The sequence below is a fragment of the Natrix helvetica genome (assembly GCF_964273705.1).
Source record: "Natrix helvetica genome assembly, chromosome: 2".
NCBI lineage: Eukaryota > Metazoa > Chordata > Lepidosauria > Squamata > Natricidae > Natrix > Natrix helvetica.
The window spans coordinates 182,558,978-182,579,245 of NC_138552.1; the positions used below are offsets into that span (position 1 = coordinate 182,558,978).

General features: G+C 35.0%; 1 protein-coding gene across 3 annotated transcripts in view; it reads left to right on the forward strand.

The window, feature by feature from the left end:
• The window catches only part of GRIK2 (glutamate ionotropic receptor kainate type subunit 2), a 548,779-nt gene that overhangs the window by 329,200 nt on the left and 199,311 nt on the right, over nucleotides 1–20,268 (forward strand). For all 3 annotated transcript variants that reach the window (XM_081945732.1, XM_081945731.1, XM_081945733.1), the window contains 3 exons: nucleotides 1,747–1,854; nucleotides 5,666–5,779; nucleotides 14,029–14,235. In XM_081945732.1, the coding sequence (XP_081801858.1) occupies nucleotides 1,747–1,854; nucleotides 5,666–5,779; nucleotides 14,029–14,235 (429 nt within the window). The remainder of the gene's footprint in view (nucleotides 1–1,746; nucleotides 1,855–5,665; nucleotides 5,780–14,028; nucleotides 14,236–20,268) is intronic.

Below are 20,268 nucleotides of genomic sequence, written 5' to 3' on the forward strand. Positions count from 1 at the left end.
AGATGCACCAAGGTTTTGAAGAGGCAAATTAGAAAAAAAATAGTATTTGCACTCTGCAAACCTCACAAAAATGGCCCGTTTTTTACAAAAAAGTTTTTCAAAAAAGGGGCATGAATAGCCCTTAGGAGGCTTGTAGAGTGTTCCTGGGCAGGGTGGGGGGCCAAAAGTGAGCAAAACGTGGTCCATTTTTCATAAAAACGGGCCCTTTTTGTCAAAAAAGGGCATTAGGAAGCTTATAGAGTGCTCCTGGGGGCTGGGGGGGGCAAAATTGAGCAAACATTGGCAGTTATTTGCTCATTTATGTCCTCCCCAGCCCCCAGGAGTTCTCTGAAAGCCTCCTACAAGTTATGGACGGCCATTTTGGTGAAGGGGCAGGGTAGGCAAAAAATGCTGTATTCAGTGTATAAGATGCACCCTGATTTTCAGCCTCTTTTTTGAGGGAAAAAAGGTGCATCTTATATTGCAAAAAAATACGGTAAGCTTGTAAACCTATGTGGTAATGTGATTTTCCACTTTGGAACCACTGCACTTAAGCTAGATTGTCAGTCCCAATTGTGATCACTAAGTGAGGACTACCTGTATTTTATAAGACAATCTTGGCAAATAGGAGAAAAACATTGAGGTCTAAGTTTAAATGGGAATACGTAGTTGTCTTCAATATCAGACCAAGGACTGTTAATAAACAGGCAGACCACTAGTGTTGGCATGTAAATTCATTTTCTTATATGTGTGGTCAGGTGTTTATAACGTTGAATCCTCCCCCCAAACCTATTTTGGCAGCTGACTATGTTTCTAAAATAAGTATTGAGATTTAAAATGAAAATGCAATGATAACAACAGTGCAGGTATCTAACATTTTATATAACCCATTTTATGGGAACTGAGATCTTTCAACAACATTTTGGAAGGGCATAGTTGTATTTCCAGAAATTTGGAACTTTAGAAGAAGTTGGCTGTATGTATATTTAAATACAAGTAATGATTCCCTTTCTTCCGTTTCCAATCCATTTCTATGATACATTTTTTACTTAATTTTGGTGATTTTCCATGGAATGACTGTGGGATAATTTCTGCATGTTGCACCCTTCCCTTTTTCTTGCTATAGGAACAGTGGCAGCTAGAATCCAATTGGATGCTTTTGTTAGAAAAAGTTATTTCTGGGGTGAAATGGCAAGCGGCAATTACTTTTTTCTTATGAACACTTTGAAGGGAATAAAATAATATCCACCTGAACTAGCAATAAACTACCAGGACAGTGCTGGATTCCACCTAGGGCAAAACTCATATTTTTAATTTTCCATAGTTGAAAATGAATATTAGAGATTAATACTACATTTTGTGAGAATAGCTTTGAATGCAATAAGGACTGTGTTACACAAAGTGATAAGATGTGTTATTATAAAACTCATAACTAGAGATATACTGAAAGACAGCAACAGACACCAAAAATGTGTGTATCCTAAATAAGAAAATAATGAAAATGTTTCAAAGATCATCCTAGTCAGGAAGTGGTATATAGAAAAGGAATGGAAAGCATTGTATGCAGAGATTAAAGAAAAGGTGGTTTAATTATCAGAAGAATGCCAGAAATCCAAAAAGTGGATATGATTTTTTTTATATTGGCTATGAGGAAAATGAATTAAATTTAATGAATAATTAATATTTCCATTTTAAGTCATTAATTTATTCATTTCTCTTTATCTCTTTTTTGCTGCTTACATATAATTTTCCCCTTATTTTTCCTAGGCTCACTGGGAAGGTCTCACTGGCAGGATAACTTTCAACAAAACCAATGGTTTAAGGACAGATTTTGACTTAGATGTCATTAGTCTTAAGGAGGAAGGTCTTGAAAAGGTACTTAAGTTATTTTGTCACAACTGATAATAGTTCAAAAGAACAATATTTCTCATTTCTCTTTATGAATTTATTTAAATTACTGGATGCAATGTTCACAATTTCATTGCCTGTTTAAAAGTTTTTTTAAAAGTGATGTTTAGCTATGGTGGCTAGATCTTTTCTTTCAAATAGTATCTAGAAAACTATGGCTGTCATTAAATTCATAGAAAATTTGTACATCATTAATACTAAAGTAATAGAAGCTGTAATGTAGATGGGAATGACCTTGGAAAACAAGAACCAAAGATTAAGCAATGGTCATAAAAATGGCAACTAAGTCTGCAGTAGGAAATCAAGATAAAATCAAGATCATGTGAAGTGTTAATACCACTTTATAGTGCCTTGGTAAGGCCACACTTGGAATACTGCATCAAATTTTGGTCGCCATAATGTAAAAAAGATGTTGAGACTCTAGAAAGAGTGCAGAAAAGAGCAAGAAAAATGATTATAGGACTGGAGGCTAAAATATATAAAGAATGGTTGCTGAACTGGATATGTCTAGTCTTTTGAAAAGAAAGACTAGGGGTGACATGATAGCAGTGTTCCAATATCTCAGGGGTTGCCACAAAGAAGAGGGAGTCAAACTATTATCCAAAGCACCTGAGGGTAGAACAAGAAGCAATGGGTGGAAACTAATCAAGGAGAGAAGGAACTTAGAACTAAGGAGAAATTTCCTGACGGTTAGAATTAGTGGAACAGCTTGCCTCCAGAAGTTGTGAATGCCCCAACACTGGAAGTCTTTAAGAAAAGGTTAGATAACCATTTGTCTGAAATGGTGTAGGGTTTCCTGGCTAAGCAGGGGTCGGACTAAAAGATCTTCAAGGTCTCTTCCAACTCTGTTATTCTATTCTAAATGGGGATGTGGCAAATGTGTCAGCAGGAACCCTTCCCAGATTTTAAAGGCAAGGTAGGAGAGATGTGTTTTTAGTCTTGCAAGATCTGTTTATAGATCTATAAATCTTAAGATATGTAGACAGCTTGTACTGTTGGTTTTACCTCAAAGGGCTGACAGAACCTGGGCAGTCGTATAACTGTCAGCCCTGTGAGATAGGCCAGTTTAATCGATGGGCACAGCAGGGATTCTGTTAATGCTATTTATAGTTATAAGGTAGACATGTAGAATCTTTAAAAAATAATAATGAATGAATAATCATTTTGAGGGATTTTTCCCCCTTTCTTGGGACTGAACAATCTTTTCTCCAAGATCCCTCTTAACTGTTTGCTCATTCCTTTCCCATTGCAAGAAAAGGTCTACATTCCTTCATGATAACCATCTGCACATATTAATGCTCAAAAGGATTTGTATGCCATTCTTGTAACTCTTATTTTAAAAAAAAACATATCCTAAAAATATGAGAGGCAATAGCAATAGTGGTGAGGAACTTCCATTATTTACTATCTTTATGTACAAACTACAGTTTTCCCTCTCTTTATAGGAATTTGCTAATTATATGGTTGGTCATTTTTGTCCAATAACTTGCTTTATGAAAAAACAAAAAGCCTACTCCAATCTTCAAAATATATGTCAGTATAGACAATTGTGACAACAGTTTGCAGACCTAGGCATCTTCCCACCAAAAACTTTTTTTTGTCTTTGACACACATCTTGTATCCAGATGAATTCACAAGATTTTGACCAATTTGAACAGATTCAGAAAAGGGTTGTTATTAGGAAATAGGAATTGCTTGGGAATATTTAGCTGAGGAAACAGAATATTGAATGGAGATATGATACAGTATGATAACTAGATGACCTCTAAGCTTCTTTCCAACTCTCTGAATCCATGCTTCTTCAAATTATGTCATCTATAGGGTAAGATCACCATTTATTTTCTACATTAATACCCTCAAGTTACAGGTATGCTTTAGTTAATATCCTTTTGTTGAGCAGAAAGCTTGTTTTAAAGGGCTGCCTGGCTCTATTTGTTAGCTGTAGCTTTCTGAATACTATCATTTAGAACCATACTTCTTTATTTTATTATAACTTATTTTTGATTGGTTGAATTATTTAAGGTTTACTGAATCATTGTTCAGCTGGCTATCAAAAATTTTCATTTGGGGCAGCTTTAAAATTAAAATATTTAGGCTAAGCAAACTAACTTCAAAAATATGTGGTGCTAAAATTAATATTTTATGGAGAAAAATAACTCTGATTAAAATTAGCATCAATGCATTGTAATCCCATTACAGCAAAAGGCATAATATGCTCATATACATTTTAGGGAACTACAAGAAATAAAGTGTAAGAGATATGGTTGTCAAGCAAGTATAATTCTTTCCTAAATATTTTTTTTAAAGCCATATAATGTGTAATGGAACTAGTTAAAAACTACCTAGAGTTTTTGGAGATCAAGCAGCATACAAATCTAATTAAATTAACTATGAAGGAATAACTTTGTTGACTCACAATGCAAGTATAATTAATTTTATATAGGATCCCTGATGTCTATAGACAAAAAAATAATTGGGTGTAAGACTTATAACTATTAGTGCTCCACAAATGTTGCATCTTATGTATTATTACTATTGAAAATGTACTAACTTATACACTAGGAAACTAGCAGTTTTCATCTTGATTTTCTATTGGTTTAAACTGGTATACTGTGTGGAGACAGCCAGTTATAAACCCAGGTTTTTAGAATAAACTGATGCATGTGTTAGTTTGTGTCTAAACACATATAGACACAACAAGGACTTTTGAGATTTAATTAATTAAACATTGTTACACAAGCCACAACTTTGCGCAATATGTAAACCAGGCCAGGATCTCCTTCTGGAAGCTCTTTTTGCATCTACCCCCCACACACAAAAACCCTCACTTGCCAAACCAATAGTGAAAGAAATATGCCGAGGAGACTGTGTCTCCTGTGAGATTTGCTATATATTATTTTCGGACCGTCAGTGCCAGATCATAGCCCACATCTTCACCTTCTTCTCCAAAGTACCTTTTGTTCAAAATAGGTTTCAAAAGAGACCCTGAAACTAACCATCCCAATAGAAACTGGGGGACAATTTTTTAAAAGAAACATTTTAAAAATATTGCTGCTATAATTCAGTCAACTGACTTTATTCTATTAAACTTACCGGCAGAAATTGGATTTCCAGGATTCAGAATGAATTCATTTCATTCTGCCAATTTGGGGTCAGAATCCAAGTGAAAATCTAATTTGGCCAAATTGCTTCTGAAGCAATATATTGAGTTCTAAAACAATGGCACCCCTGTACTATCTTTAACTGGCTACTGCTGAATGAATTGGAGTGGTAGCCACAAATCATCAATTTTTAAGAACAGTGGATAATTGTGATTGAATAGAAGGGAGTAGGAGTGAGTTTCCACTTCATATTTTTTTTCTGACTTGGGAGAGAAGAATACAGTTGAGTGTCAACATATAATTTATGAGACTTGAATACAGGATATCTTTATATGTGTGTATCTGAAGTTTCACAGCATTAGGAAGAATAGAAAGGAATAGATTTGTTTACAGTGAAAGATAACTTATACGGGGAGAATATATATATAGAATTTAAATGGAAAATTAAACACTTGGCATTCTATACATCATTTTACCCCAAAGGCCACCCTTAGCTAGACGTATTTTGAAATTCAGTGAATCACATTTTAGACCAGCTGCTAAAATGATAGCTGAAATTGCACCATAAGAGAATAGGAGAAAGAGTTTGCAGTTTTAATGTTATCTTCTTATTTATATTTTCTAGTGGATGAAACGTAACCCATGCATAATATGTAAGTTCTTATCCTGTTTTCTAGATTGGAACCTGGGATCCTGCAAGTGGCCTTAATATGACTGAGAATCAAAAAGGAAAGCCAGCAAACATAACTGATTCCCTTTCTAATCGATCCTTAACTGTAACCACTATTTTGGTAAGCTATTCCTCATGCAATTAGTTTTCAGAGGTTCAGCTAGAGTTGAAAACTACAGAAAGTCACAGTGGATAAAATAATAATAATCAGCATTTGAATGTCATAGTTATGTAGCAATTACTGATTAATGAATAAGCTGAAATATCTCATTAACTGTGGGATTTTACCTTCAACTATGAAGTAGTCATCTAAATTCCTGTGCTATAATCTCAGTTGACTAATTATTTAACTTTCTTGTGATTTTTCCAACATTTGTATATTTAGACAGAATATGTTTTGCTAGATTTGGAGAAAAAGTTTCAGTTGGAGGGGTACATAATTTTTAAAATGCAATTAAATATTAATTCAGCAAAGAAAACCCTTCCAAAAGCAGTAGTGATTCTTTCAGACTTCTCATTCATATTTATTTTATATTTTAAATAATAAAATAAATATAAATATAAAATAAACCCTTAAATGCAGAAAAATTAAGACTTTTTAAAAGTTTAACTCCAGCACTTTTATTTAATCGAATTCAGTTTGATTTTTTCCCCCTTTTCTTACCACATTTAAGAGACTCAGTATTTCAGTTAGAGTTCAAAAGATTTGTTTCAAGCTTGAAATAGCTGTCATATGTTTGAAATGGGCTGGTCAGGTCATGATGGAAATGTTTCAAGTTTGAAATGGAGTGCCCAAACCAAAAAAAGAGAGGCCATTTCATGCTCAAATACATCTCATTTTTGATTGAAACATAAAAATTGCAACATTTTACATAGGCTTTTTAGACTATCTCTTAGCTATTTTATTTTCATTTGTACTTGGGGCAGGAGTAAGTAATATGATATGACTTGGAAATTCATTTTATTCTAATATAAATAAATAATATTTTACATGATTCTATTGTACATAAATATTGTGAGATGAATGGCACACGGGGAAAATAGAAAAAAAAAGGAAAAACATTTTTCTTGCCAGATTTCTACTGCAACCACCAATCACTTCTTATACTAAGCAGTACTTTATTTTATGCAGTGTTAAAAACAGAAAGGAAACACCTGAACTTCTAATATAAGTGCTAAATAAGAAGTAGAACTTGTAATAGAAGTGCTAAATAAAAGTCGTTATTCCTGCAATTCAAATTCTGAACTGAGCAATTTTCTCCTCTTACTCAAAATGGTAATGATCATTTGCCCAACTGGGTAGATTCCATATAAAAATATCTTAATTATTTTCTTATCTGCTTTTCTTATCTATGTCTGTACTTAAAAAAAAAAAAGTAATGCAAACTTTTTTTAAAATGGATTTCTAAGGATCCCTGTTTAAGAACCGGATTGAAGACAATTTAACTTAACTGCATTGATTTAAAATGCACCTTATCACTCCAATGTCCTTTCAATATATTGAACTGAATTGCCATACTTTTCCACCAGCATCAGATAATTATCATTTTTAAAATATAAAATAAAGCCAAGTTAGTGCAGCACAGACACTAGTTTTAGGGAAAGTGTGCTGTGGCTATAATTCATTTATTTCTGTTCTTGAATCTACAAAGTGAATGTCATTCATCTATAAAATATGCATCTCCATACTCTCCAAAATTATTCTTTTACTACAGTGAAAGTCTAACAAGAAGAAATAAGTGTAAATTTTTCACCGTTTTTTTTTTTAATGTGTAAGCAATCAAAATTTATCAGTATACATATTGCTCAGTGGAAATATTTTGTCTGGCCTGGAAATTAAGTAGACTTGGTTTAGTTTTTCAATGGGACATTGCCATGGACTACATAAACAGCAGTGGGAAGTTGAACCATACCCTGAAACAACATAAAGAAATTTTTGGCATTCAGTTGTCAGAAATACTGTGTGGATGTTTTCCTGAAGTTACAGGGTATCGAACCTAACTTGAAGGAGTCATTACTTAATATGAACAATAACACAGATTGGATTTTTATTGAGCCACTCATCCTGTTTATATTCTGAAGAAGATCACCTTAAAGACTGGCAGGTTGGTTATAGCATAAGTCTACATGGCTGCAACACAGGAATGCTTAACTGCTTTTTATCATATATCTCATGATAATAGCTCCATACTGTAGGTACAGTAATTATTTGTTTTCTTTTGGTACTTCTGCATCACAGCAAAATAATAATATGGATGTTTCTTTGATAAAATCTGAAGAAAAGTTCTGGTTTCATATAATGATTTTCAACAGTTGCTTAACTAGTTAGTGGTTTGTAATTTGTAGTCTTCACCAAGCACATAGAACTGCCGTATACAACAGTTCCTTATTTTTCATATCAAAGTTCTTTCTATTTCAGAAATACATTACGTTAGCCACAGAACTCAATGTGCTGCATTCTATGTCTCAAAAAGAAAGCCCTCAAGAAAGAGTGAGATAAAATAAGTTTAAATTTACTTTAAAAAATGCTCACTATATTTATCATTATAATCTTTTCAACCTGTCCTGAGAAATAGCAGCAAATAAGTTTTTGTCTTCAACTATTTGATGGGAAATGTGCCATATATTGTGAAAAGAAACATACCAGCAGAAGAAGAAAAGAACCTTGGAGGGGCCTGGCACCAGTAGGGAAGGAAGAAGTGCTGTCTATGGATCATGATCATACGTGGTGTTAAGGTGCTGAATGTGTAGTGGGAAAGCCCAAATTTTAGTTATTCCTTAGACACAGAAGCCAATTGGGTAATTGTGGGCCAAGCCTTGTCTTTAAATGCTAGATGGAAAGTTGAAAAACATCTGTTTTACCACAAATATTGGACCAGCATGTTAGATAACAGCCTTTTGTTTAGTAACAAAAGCCAGTTTGGTGTAATAGTTTAAGTAGTTGTTTCAGGCTACAAACTGGGACACTGTGGGTTAAGGAAATAGAAAGTACATAGCTTTTAGAAGGGTGCTATATTCAACTAGAAACATTCTTTGTGATGCCACTGTTAAGTAGGCCTTTATCAGTTAGCTTTCTGTTGTATTGGAACACTGCTATCATGTCTCTCCTAGTCCTTATTTCTATTAAACTAGACATACCCAGTTCCTGCAACCATTCTTCATATGTTTTAGTCTCCAGTCCCCTAAGTAACAAAGATGTTTGTTTGAGGAAGAGGAACTGGGTATGTCTAATTTAATGAAAAGAAGAACTAGGGGAGACATGATAGCAGTGTTTCAATATCTCAGGGGTTGCCACACAGAAGAGGGAGTCAAACTATTATCCAAGGCACCTGAGGGTAGAACAAGAAGCAATGGGTGGAAACTAATCAAGGAGAGAAGCAACTTAGAACTGAGGAGAAACTTCCTGACAGTTAGAACAATTAATCAATGGAACATCTTGCCTCCAGAGGTTGTGAATTCCCCAACACTGGAAGTCTTTAAGAAGATGTTGGATAGCTATTTGTCTGAAACGGTATAGGGTTTCCTGCCTAGGCAGAGAGTTGGACTAGAAGACCTCCAAGGTCCCTTCCAACTCTGCTATTGTATTATTGTATTGTATTGTATTGTATCTTGGATAGTGCTGACGTTCAAAAAGATGCCTCTGTTGAAAATCTTAGTGTGGGAAGGCTTACAGAGAAGTGTTACCTAGAAAAGTGGGTAAGTGTTCTGAAAGGTGAGCTATAACCAGGACAAAGTGTCTGTCCTTTATAGTTTAATAGCAATAACAAAGTGGTAATCAGAAAGAGAAGATCTAATCAAATCCAAAAGAAGCCAGTACCTCTGAAATAGATTTAGTTTAGTTGGTCTCTGGGATCCCCAAAACAGCTTCTCAACAAGCAGAACTGAACTTTACCAAAGTAATTTTTTTTTAAAAAAAGAAAATCTATATGTGGTGGCTGAAGAATTGGAAAGAGGATGACACTAAAAGAAGGTGGTTCCAGAATGAAAGTGGAAATGGAATGCAGAAGATTCCATTTTTAATTTGTAGTTCTTTTTTAATAACATGGAGGCATCCCCATAGTAGTTTGAAGGAAGTATAAAAAGATTTGGCTGCAAGTTTTTGATTAAATAACATAATAAGTCAAGCATAACACACAGATTTTGCCCTTTGAAAAAAGATGTAAACATTATCTTTACTTTACTTATATTTTGGTCCACTGCTTTGGCTGGTTACTGACTGGACATGCAACTTCTAATGCCTGGACAATTATTCTATACTCATCTCAAAACATAATTAGGGGTCTTGGTATCAAGGACCCAGTAGCACATCTCTCAGAGAGATAGGTCAGATGATGTACTTTTTTTTTTTGAAAAGAATTTTATTGGTTTTTTTAACATTTATAAGGGAAAAGGTAAATGGAAAGGTATACAAATTTTGGCAGTTGCAAAGTGTGGCAGGCGCCCCCTCCCTCCAAACTCATAAAATACATCTAAGTATAAAACATTGATACATAATCATATTATAATCAGCATGTTAGTTCTATTAATATTTTCAATCAGTTTACACATTGTAGTATATGTTCCACATATAATTCCATTACTACTTTCGGTCAGTTTATAATCTGGAATTTTCTTGTTTATTTTTGTGATCTGAGCTTTCTTGGTATTGCCCCTTCTCCCCCCGCTGGCAGAGCTCCGGCCCCTCCCGTGTCCTGCATATCCGTTGTGGGATCTTCTGATTTTTCTAGGTTTGTTTTATTTTTTTCCATAAAGGCCTGTGCCTCTATAGGTGTGTTAATTCTAATTCTTGTCTCCTCCCAGAATATCAGCATACCTTCAGGCATCAACCATCTAAACCACACCCCCTTCTGGTATAATTTATTCGCCAATTGCGAATAGCTTTTCCTTTTTTCCCTAATCTTCTTGGGGATCTGCTTCAGGATGGTTATCTCCCTGTCGTGGTATGTTAGTGCCTGCCCCCTTTGTACACCCAGAATTTCATCTCTTGTGCTTTTTCTAAGGAATTTAATATGGACCTCCCTGGGTACATTGTGTGTTCTGGCATAAGCAGAGTTCACTCTATAAACCAGATCTATCTCCCATTCCATCTGTTGTTTTTATTTGTGGGTGTATTCAGCCAAGATGTTAGTCATAATGTCCCTTATATTTTCCCCATCTGCTTCTATAACGTTTTGAAATCTAAGATAAAAGGACATTCTCTCAAACTCTGTTTTCATTTGCTGGATATCAAGTTCCTTGTTTCCCCTCTGCACCGCTTCAACCCCCCCCCCCTCACCTCCGCCACCCCACCCTCCACAAGGTCCAGTCTCTGTGAGTTCTTGTAGATTTGGACTTGATTCTCTTTAATTTCTTCCTTCATTTCCTTTAATTGTTTCTTGATTTCTTCCTGGCCCTGTATAAGTTGCTGCAGCATTTGTTGCAAATCCATCTCTGTGCTCTTAGGTTGCATCAGGTCTGTGATCTTTAATTGTGTGGCAGGACTGGATGTTGCAGATGTCGGGGCAGAAGTAGCAAAGCCAGGTTTTCCAGGAGGTGGTCTTTTAGGGGACATAGTTTATAAGATAAAGAGATCAGTCAGTATGGAGAATGGACAGCTGAAGAAGCAGAGCAGCCAGATGAGTCCAGGAGGCAGAAGAACCAGGCAGAGGAGAATTTCTCTAGTCAGTCTGGCAATAGAGAAAAATTTTTCCCCCAGAGAGTTCAAAGAATAACAATCCACAGGAGATTTTTCTGGGTGACACGGAGACAAAGACTGGAAGCCTGAATTTTAAAGGTGAGTCAGGTTTCAGAGTTCATGAAGACAACGGAAGTGTGCCAGAAGATGTACTTTTTGATGGCTTGGAATTTCTTCTGGCTGAGTCTGAGGAATTCCAGATCATCTTCTTCAAAATAATATTCCATATTAAAGATGAGAAAAATAATGTATTGTCCATTTTCATTACTAAATTACATTCTTCCTCTTGCTACTTTAGTTGGCAATTATTTTTAAAACTCCTTATGAAATTTCATACAAAAATCCATGCACATATTTATGGACAGTTCTCCTTTTTTAAAAAAAAACTTTTTTCATCGGGTGCATACTTTCATTAGAAATATGCATTCTTCTTTGCGCTCACTGAAATGTATACAATTCTTTAAAACTGGAATAAGAGCAAACATTATATATCATTCTCCTTTGGAACGCAAGCTGCATATACTTTCAATTAAAATATGCTTCTTTTTGGAGGCTATGGTAGCTTTACAGGTAAAGCTTGCTATCAGTTCCGTATTCTTTTTTTTTTTTTTTGACAGAATGTTTTTGCAGTAATTCTAGAATGGTTTCTGGGGCTCTAATAACTTCTTCAAGAAAATTGGTCAGACATATAATTCCAAGGGTATCTTTGATTGTGTCTAGTCTCTTAGGGACTCTGCTGAGCTATATTACCAGTCTGTGCTGACATGCCGAAGAAGTTTAAATAATTTTCTTAGCTACAACTCTGAAAGGTGTTGGAGAATGAAACTTTTCTAGCCTATTATCTCATCTCAAAAATATAATATTTGTCCTGGCACAGGCAAGTTATCTTGTATTAGGCCACATGCAACTTTTTAAGAAACTTGAATTCCTTTTCCTGAAATGATTTTCTCCCAATATATTATTGTTGAAAATATAGTTTAGATTATTAGAGTATTAGAAATCAGCAGGATTTAAAGCTCATGAGCAATGTCAAACTGAAACACTAGCAAGAGGAGCCACAAAAAGAGACAATGTTGTTCTTCCCAGAGCTGCATTTTATAAATTACTAAAGCTTAGAGTATAATTGTTCTATATTATTTGCTGATTTGAGACATATAAAGGAGAGCAAACCTTGGATGCCATAAAACGAACACATGGATATTGCTTAACTCAGGGACCCTCAACCTCTGGGCCACAGCCCACTACCTATTTGCAATCAAGCCACATGAAGGGTGTGCTGGCATGCATGTGTTTAGCTTGACTCACACAAGTGGTGGGCTGGCATGCATGTGCAGCTCAACTTGTGCAAGTTGAGGTGTGCATGCAGGTGCAAGCGCACCAGCTCACCACTCATGTGAGTTGAGCTGCACCTATGTGCGAACCGGCCCATCACTCATGCAGGCTTGGTTCCCCTCTCCCTTCCCCCAGCCAGGCTGCGAAGCCACAAAGGTTGGGGACCACTGGCTTAACTGATGCATATCATAGTAATCTTTTTTGCAGAGTAAGAGTCAACTATACTGAAGTTGTTGACCTATTTATTCCTTCCAGTGAACACCTGGGTAGAAATCAGTTGGCATTTCATGTTGGTATGTTTTGATCAACTGTGTTCCCATTATAGGAATCTATTATATTGGTCCACTATTGTCCATAATTGTTTAGCATAATTCTATGAAAGATAGTTTCTGATTATTTTTATTGAAATGAGAGATATTCTCCATTGTTTCCATTTTCTTACTTTCAAGAAACAGGTCCTGGAATATGAGTAAACATTAGAATTGGTAAATGTTTTCCATTTGTTTCATATTATAGTCCCTGTCCAATAATTACCAATGTTCTGTCAGTTGTTGGGAATGTTTGAAATTCCATGTATTTTGGGTTAAATATCTTCAGGAACTGGCAGTTTATTATGTTTTACAAAGTGGTCACAACTGGATAGTGACAGAGATGATCAGCTTCATATGAATCTCAATTGCACCTAACCACCATATTTAACCTGATTCTTAATTTATGATTTGATAGGGGAAAGGAAAGCTATATATAGTGTATCATAGTGTATCTGTCTAGGCTGTCTCTGTATCTCTCTAGGGTTTCTGATGAGTCTTTCATAACGCTTGCTGGATCTGAAACCAGAGTATCTTCTCTGGATAGTGCATGAAATATCACTGAGTTATAACTGAATGGAGGTTAGTTGTGGTGAAATTTGAGAATTCTTCTCATTGCCTACTTATTCATGTCCAATTACAGAGACTCACCCATAAAATCACTGGATTACATTTCTTATTATTAATCTACATTTTCTTATTATTAATCTACATTTTGAAACATGTAACTCTTATATAGGTTTTTTTTTGTCTATGGAGATTCTCAGTCATCTAGGTATAAATCCATCCATATATAGTTTTTTTTTTATTTCCAGGAAATTATAATGTTTCATTGCTATTTTTAATTATGTAATCACAGTTGCCAAACTATAGGAGATATGTAAAGCAGCTGAATGAGCTTTGCAAAGGACAGTCTTTTAGTGGTTTCAAAACAAGAGTTTTGTACATACTCTTGTATTAGGAAAAATCTTTTGAATTTTCATGAAGTTGTAAAAATTTGTCTGTTAAAAAATAACCATTTCGTTTTATTTCCTCTCTATTTATATTCTTTTTCAGGAAGAGCCATATGTGATGTTCAAGAAATCTGATAAACCTTTATACGGGAATGATAGATTTGAGGGATATTGTATCGATCTCCTTAGGGAACTATCAACTTTTCTTGGATTTACCTATGAAATTAGATTGGTGGAAGATGGGAAGTATGGAGCCCGGGATGATGGTAGTGGACAATGGAATGGCATGGTTCGAGAACTAATTGATCATGTAAGTTACTTTAGAATTCATCTTTAGGAACTAAACTTATGTTCTCACTTTGACTCCATAATTCTTCAACAAGCAATTTGTGCAAGCTTTCCTAGAATAAAAAGTATTATTTTATATGATCTGTCATTTTTTACCTAACATTGTGTTATGGTGGATGGGATGAATCAGGTGTTTTCATCCTGGTACCATCATCTGTCTTTTTAGCTACAGACCTCTTTATTTCTATACACAGAGCTGTGTACAGAAAATTAAAATTGTACTAGTTAGCATCCTTCTTTATTCGTTGGAGAATTTTATGGAACTAGGCATTTGATGTTTCTTCTTCCATCGTAGTGTGGGGTACTACAATCCAGAAACAATACTATCATGTGTCAACAATAGAATAGAAAATAGAATAGAATTCTTTTTTAAATAGATTTTTATTGTTTTTTTCCATCTATAACAACTTTCAATCATCACATTAACATTGTTGTGTCATCATACCTGTATATATTGATCTTATGAAGAATGGAATTCTTTTTTAGCCAAGTGTGATTGGACACACCAGGAATTTGTCTTTGGTACCTATGCTCTCAGTGTACATTACGAAAAATAAAATAGAATACATTTATCAAGAATCATAAGATACAACACTTAGTGATAGTCATAGGTTACTAATAAGCAATCAAATTATACTAGGAAACAAATAAAATAATATAAATTGTAAAGATACAAGCAACATGGTTATAGTCATAAGTGGAAAGAGATAGGTACTAGGAAGAAAGAGAAGAAGAATAGTAATACAGTTTTAGCAGATAATTTGATAGTGTTTTGGAGGTTAGTTGTTAAGCAGCGTGATGGCATTTGGGGGGAAAACTGCCCTTGTGTCTAGTTGTTCTGGTGTGCAGTGCCTTATAGTGTTGTTTTGAGAATAGAAGTTGAAACAATTTATGTCCAGGATGCGACGGATCTGTAGATATTTTCACAGCCCTCTTTTTGACTCATGCAGTATCCAAGTTCTCAATGGAAGGCAGGGTGGTAGCAATATGTGTAGTTTTCATTTTTAAAGTTAATTGAAATTTTCCTCCATATAAATATATTAACACACTGAGATAATGGTTAGAAGTTTGCCTGAGGCTGATTCTCATGCTATTGATGGTGGACAAGTAATGGTAATATCCCTGGAGAAGCAAGTCCTTTTCTAATCCAATGTTAAGTTAATTCAAAGCCTTTCTAGTAAGACCCTTCAGTTTCTCTGTTACTTTGCCTAGCTACCACAATATTTTGATTTGGCCTTTTACATTTGCATTAACCCTTTTGGAGAACTCATTTGTAAATTAAAATGCTTGAATAGTTAAGTGTGCATAATTGTGTACTTCAAGAACTTTAGGAACAAAGCACTTTTTTTGATATTATACTTTCTTCTGTTTCCAAGAGGTATCTTTATATATAGACTCTTTATAATGTGTGGTAGTGCTTTTCATTAGCATGTTCTGAGAAGTGTCCTGCTCCTTCCATTTAAAATATCATTTATGAAATTTTAGATTATCCAATAGATTAGACAGACATATCAGTGTATAATGAAACAGCAGGGTAATGCAATGTGAGTCAAAACAGATATCATTACAAGCAATTGTTTAAAATCGAGTAAGTCAGGCATCCCTTCACTTCATTGCTTTTAAACATATTCTCTCAGTAGGTGGTATCAATTGAATCTGGTTTCCCGGAAACAAAATTTAGCCTCTATGAAAATTAGGTAATTGTCTTCAGCTTTTTTTGTGTTTTGTGAGATTTACATTTGTTTTAGAAAAACTCTCAATAGCAAGGCATTTGACCAAAAACATATAACTGGTAATAAAAGAAGGATTCTTGGAGCCTTTGCTATTTAATACAACAATAAAAAATGAAGTGGTTCTGTCATTCAAATAGATACTTTTCATTGGAAATAATGGAATTGTCAACCTTATTATTTTGGTGGGGCAATCAATTATTTCCTTAGAGGCTTTCCAATCTCATTAGACCATTTGAGACCTTTTTTTCAATTCTCCATCCAGTTATTCCTTAGATTCACATGTGTGTGTGTGCGCTCACACACACACAGATATAGTCTCCTGTCAAACCTATTCTCTTGGATTCTTAATTTTAAGCTATAGTATATTACCAAAGAGAATTAATAGACTATTTAAGGTTATATAAACTGTGCTTGACTTGAAATGTTGGCTGAATTTGAGATAAGCTGAATAACATATCTGAAGGGATTCAAAATGAGAGAAGCTGCACTAAAATATAAATTATATAAATTATAATTTTGTCCACATTCTCTGTAGCAAAAATAGTACAAATGATTTCTTTTCAAAGGTCAAACATCAAAAACAGTATGTCTTCTCCCCCCGCTTTTTTTTTTTTTTGAAAGCTACAAGCGAGAATAACCTCCTTTAGCATTTAGCTGCCAAATGCCTACATACATATTCTAATATGGCTTTTAGACAGTAATAATTGCAAGCTACTTTCAGAAATTAATTCTAACTCTAAAAAATGCCATCCTGTCTCTCTTCTTATTTAAATCATAAAAGATTTAAATAATTCTAAATGATAACCTTTATAGTTAAAACTGTGGGAGGGATTGGAAATTAGAACAGGATAACATTTATTGATTTACTTATATCCCACCTTTATATTTTTATAAAATATAAAGGTAGCATATAAAATAAGAACTTCAGCATACTATACATCACAACATCAAAAGAAGTTCCTACATCCAGTGGTGGGATTCAGGCAGTTCGCACCATTTCGGGAGAACCGGTTGTTAACTTTCTGAGCAGTTTGGTGAACTGGTTGCTGGAAGAAATCATTAGGGCAGAGAACCGGTTGTTAAATTATTTGAATCCCACCACCGCCTACCTCAATAGCTTTGGAAATGAATGGAACTGAAGAAGCTGCTTGGATTGGAAGTGAAGTCTTTTAAAAAGCACCTTTGGAAATAATAACAAACTAAAGAATATAAACTGGAAAAAATGCAAATGTATTTCAGAATAGTAATAACTAAAATCAATACTCTTGGGGAAAATTTATTTTAAAATAAATATTTTTTTTAAAAAAATGTTCTGCATATAGGTATACTATGGTATAAGCATTTATGTGTGCATGAGCACACATGCATCTTTCAGTGCCCACAAACAGCAGTACACATCCTTAGAGATTCTTATTATAATGTATGTTATAATATACTTATCTATTAGATTTTTATCCTGCCTTTATTATTCATTATATTGATAAATAACTCAAGATGGCCAACATACCTAGTACACCTTCATCCTCCTGTTTTTTCAGCAGCAACCATCTTTTGAGGTGGTTTGGCCAGAGAGAGAGAGAGATAGAACAACTGGTAAACCAGCCGCCTTTCATGCTTCAAATGGGACTAGAAGTCTCTCCAGCCTTCTAGCCTGATAACTTAATCTCTAGATTGTCTCTCTTCTACCTCCTTGCTGTTTCTTCCTTCTTCCCCCTGTCCACAATACAATTTATATTTCCCTGTTTCACACAATTAGAAGTCCAAAAAACCTAGCTTGCTTCCTAATGAAAGCCTTTCTTTAGTTAAAAGATATCTAGAACTCAGCTGGAGGGTGTAGGTTGTGCAACCAATTTCTCACATTGGTGAACACTTACACAAGTAATCAAATTGATTTATATCTCACCCTGAAGTGGTTGCTTTAAGTCAAGGGAGTGATTAATGAAGATGGTTATCAATACAGCCTCCTGAGCTCTTCTGGGTCTAGCTAGCAAGCAATTTATTTCAATTTGTCCTCATTTCTGCTTTTTTTTAAAAAAAAAACAATCACCTCCATCTTTTTTCTTATCTGTGACTATATATATATTATCTGTGACTATATACATCCATACACACATTTGTGTATTATATTATATGTATATTATATATACATATATTATTATACTATACAGTATGTATATTATATATACTACATTATAATATAATGTAATTAATGATAACATTGTATAGCATAGCATAACATAATATAACATAACATGGGGAAAATAGGAGGAGTTGTGTGGTAATTTGGAATGGTAATTTGGGCAATTAGGAACAAATGCAAGTTTGCACAAATGTCATGGTTTTCAAGCACTGTAAAGATAGTTGAGTAAATTAAAAATAGAAATTGTTAACTATTCTGTTTCTTTCACTGTTTTTGGTAAAACCGTACCAATCATGTAGGCCACATCCTATCTAAAATATTTCCCTGATTAATTTGTGTAGGACCAAATTGAGCATCTTCTCTTCTTGTTGTCTTCCTGTCCAAGTAAAGCTTTGATTCTGACCTGGGCAGATCCTGTGAAACCCATAAATAGTGCTGGCCATATGTTGAGCAATATGTCCTTTATGACTCAGGTAACATGATAATAAAGTATTCTCACTGGATTTTAATTCCAAGCTGGCCCAGAAAAATAAACATTTGCACATTTGACAACTGCATTTGTGCTTGGCAAATGTCATGTCCCACAGCACTTTCTTTTTAATAAGTCACTGTTGAGATTCAGTGACGTGCGGTGAGGTTTATGGCTGGTGAGGCACTGATGTCATCACAATCAGATTTACAAACATTAAAATCCTTCAAATTATCTTATCTAATATTTGATTGGCAGCAGTTAAAGGGTTATGTTTAATGTTTCATATCAGCATACTTTACACATACTGTAGCACACAAAAAAGCACATTTGCCATCAGAGCAGATGTTGGGGAGGGAGGCAAGGAGGAAAAGGATCCACTCCCTCTCCCTCAGACCTCCAGGAAGGAAGGAAGGGAAGGAAGGGGGAAGGAAAGGAAAGGAAATGGGAAAGAAAAAAAAGGAAAGGAAAGGAAAGGGAAAAGGAAAGGAAATAGAAAAGAAGGAAAGGAGAAAGGAAAGAAAATGGCAAAGAAGAAAGGAAAGGATGAAGAAGGGAGGGAAAGGAAAGGGAAAAGAAAAAAAAAGGGAAAGGAAAAAAGGAAAGGAAAGGAAAAGAAAGGAAAGGAAAGGAGAAAGGAAAGGAGAAATGCATGGAGAAAGGAAAGGAGAAAGGAAAGGAGAAAGGAAAGGAGAAAGGAAAGGAAAAAGGAAAGGCAATGGCAAAGAAGAAAAGAAAGGATGAAGAAAGGAGGGAAAGGGAAGGGAAAATAAAAAAAGAAGGGAAAGGAAATAGGAGAAAAGAAAGGAGAAAGGAAAGGAAAAGAGAAAGGAAAAGAGAAAAAAAGGAAAAGGAAAGGAAGATAGAAGAAGGACAGAAAGGGAAAGGAAAGAGTGGAATGGATTGGTACTGCTCAAAAATCAAGTCTCAAGATCCCGTTGACCACTTTGGCTCAGGCAGTCCAATTCCATGCTGCTTCCCTCTCTCCACAAAGCGAAGGGAGAAGTCGAAGCAATGCCTGAGAAATGCCAGATGTGCAAAGAAATGAAGGCTACAATCAGCGAATCACATTTTCCTAGGAACCAATGAAGCCCTAGAGGACCAATGGGAATTCTCCCTTCTCCAGTGTCATCAGTCTCCGGGTAGGCAGTCTTCCTTGACTTCAGGAGAGAGTTGGAGGCAGAAGAACTGTGTGCCTCTCCTACCTGGGGATTTTTTAGGCTTTTAACCCTCGCTTAACTCTGCTCGAGCAATCATAAAATGCCTTAGAAGTCAGATTAGACTAAATGAGGTACACAGTTCTCGTGCCTCATAGTAGAGAGCACTTTTTTAGAGGCTTTTTACAGTTATTCACGGTGAGGCAGCAGCTAGCTAGCCTCACTTCAGCACTCGCCTTTTTCCTTTTACATTTTTTTCCTTTTCATGATGACAGTGGTGAGGCTGTGCCTCCCCTGCCTCCCCTGACTGCACATCACTGTTGAGATTGAGAACGACCAGTTACAATTCCTAATACCTCAGCTTTTTTTCAATTATACTTAAGGACACTTTTGTATATCTTTATACGGCAATTGCCATTGCATTTATTTTATTAACTGCAAATAACTCAATTGTAAACAGAAACCTATTCTTGTGTCAAGCAACTTCAGAATTTTT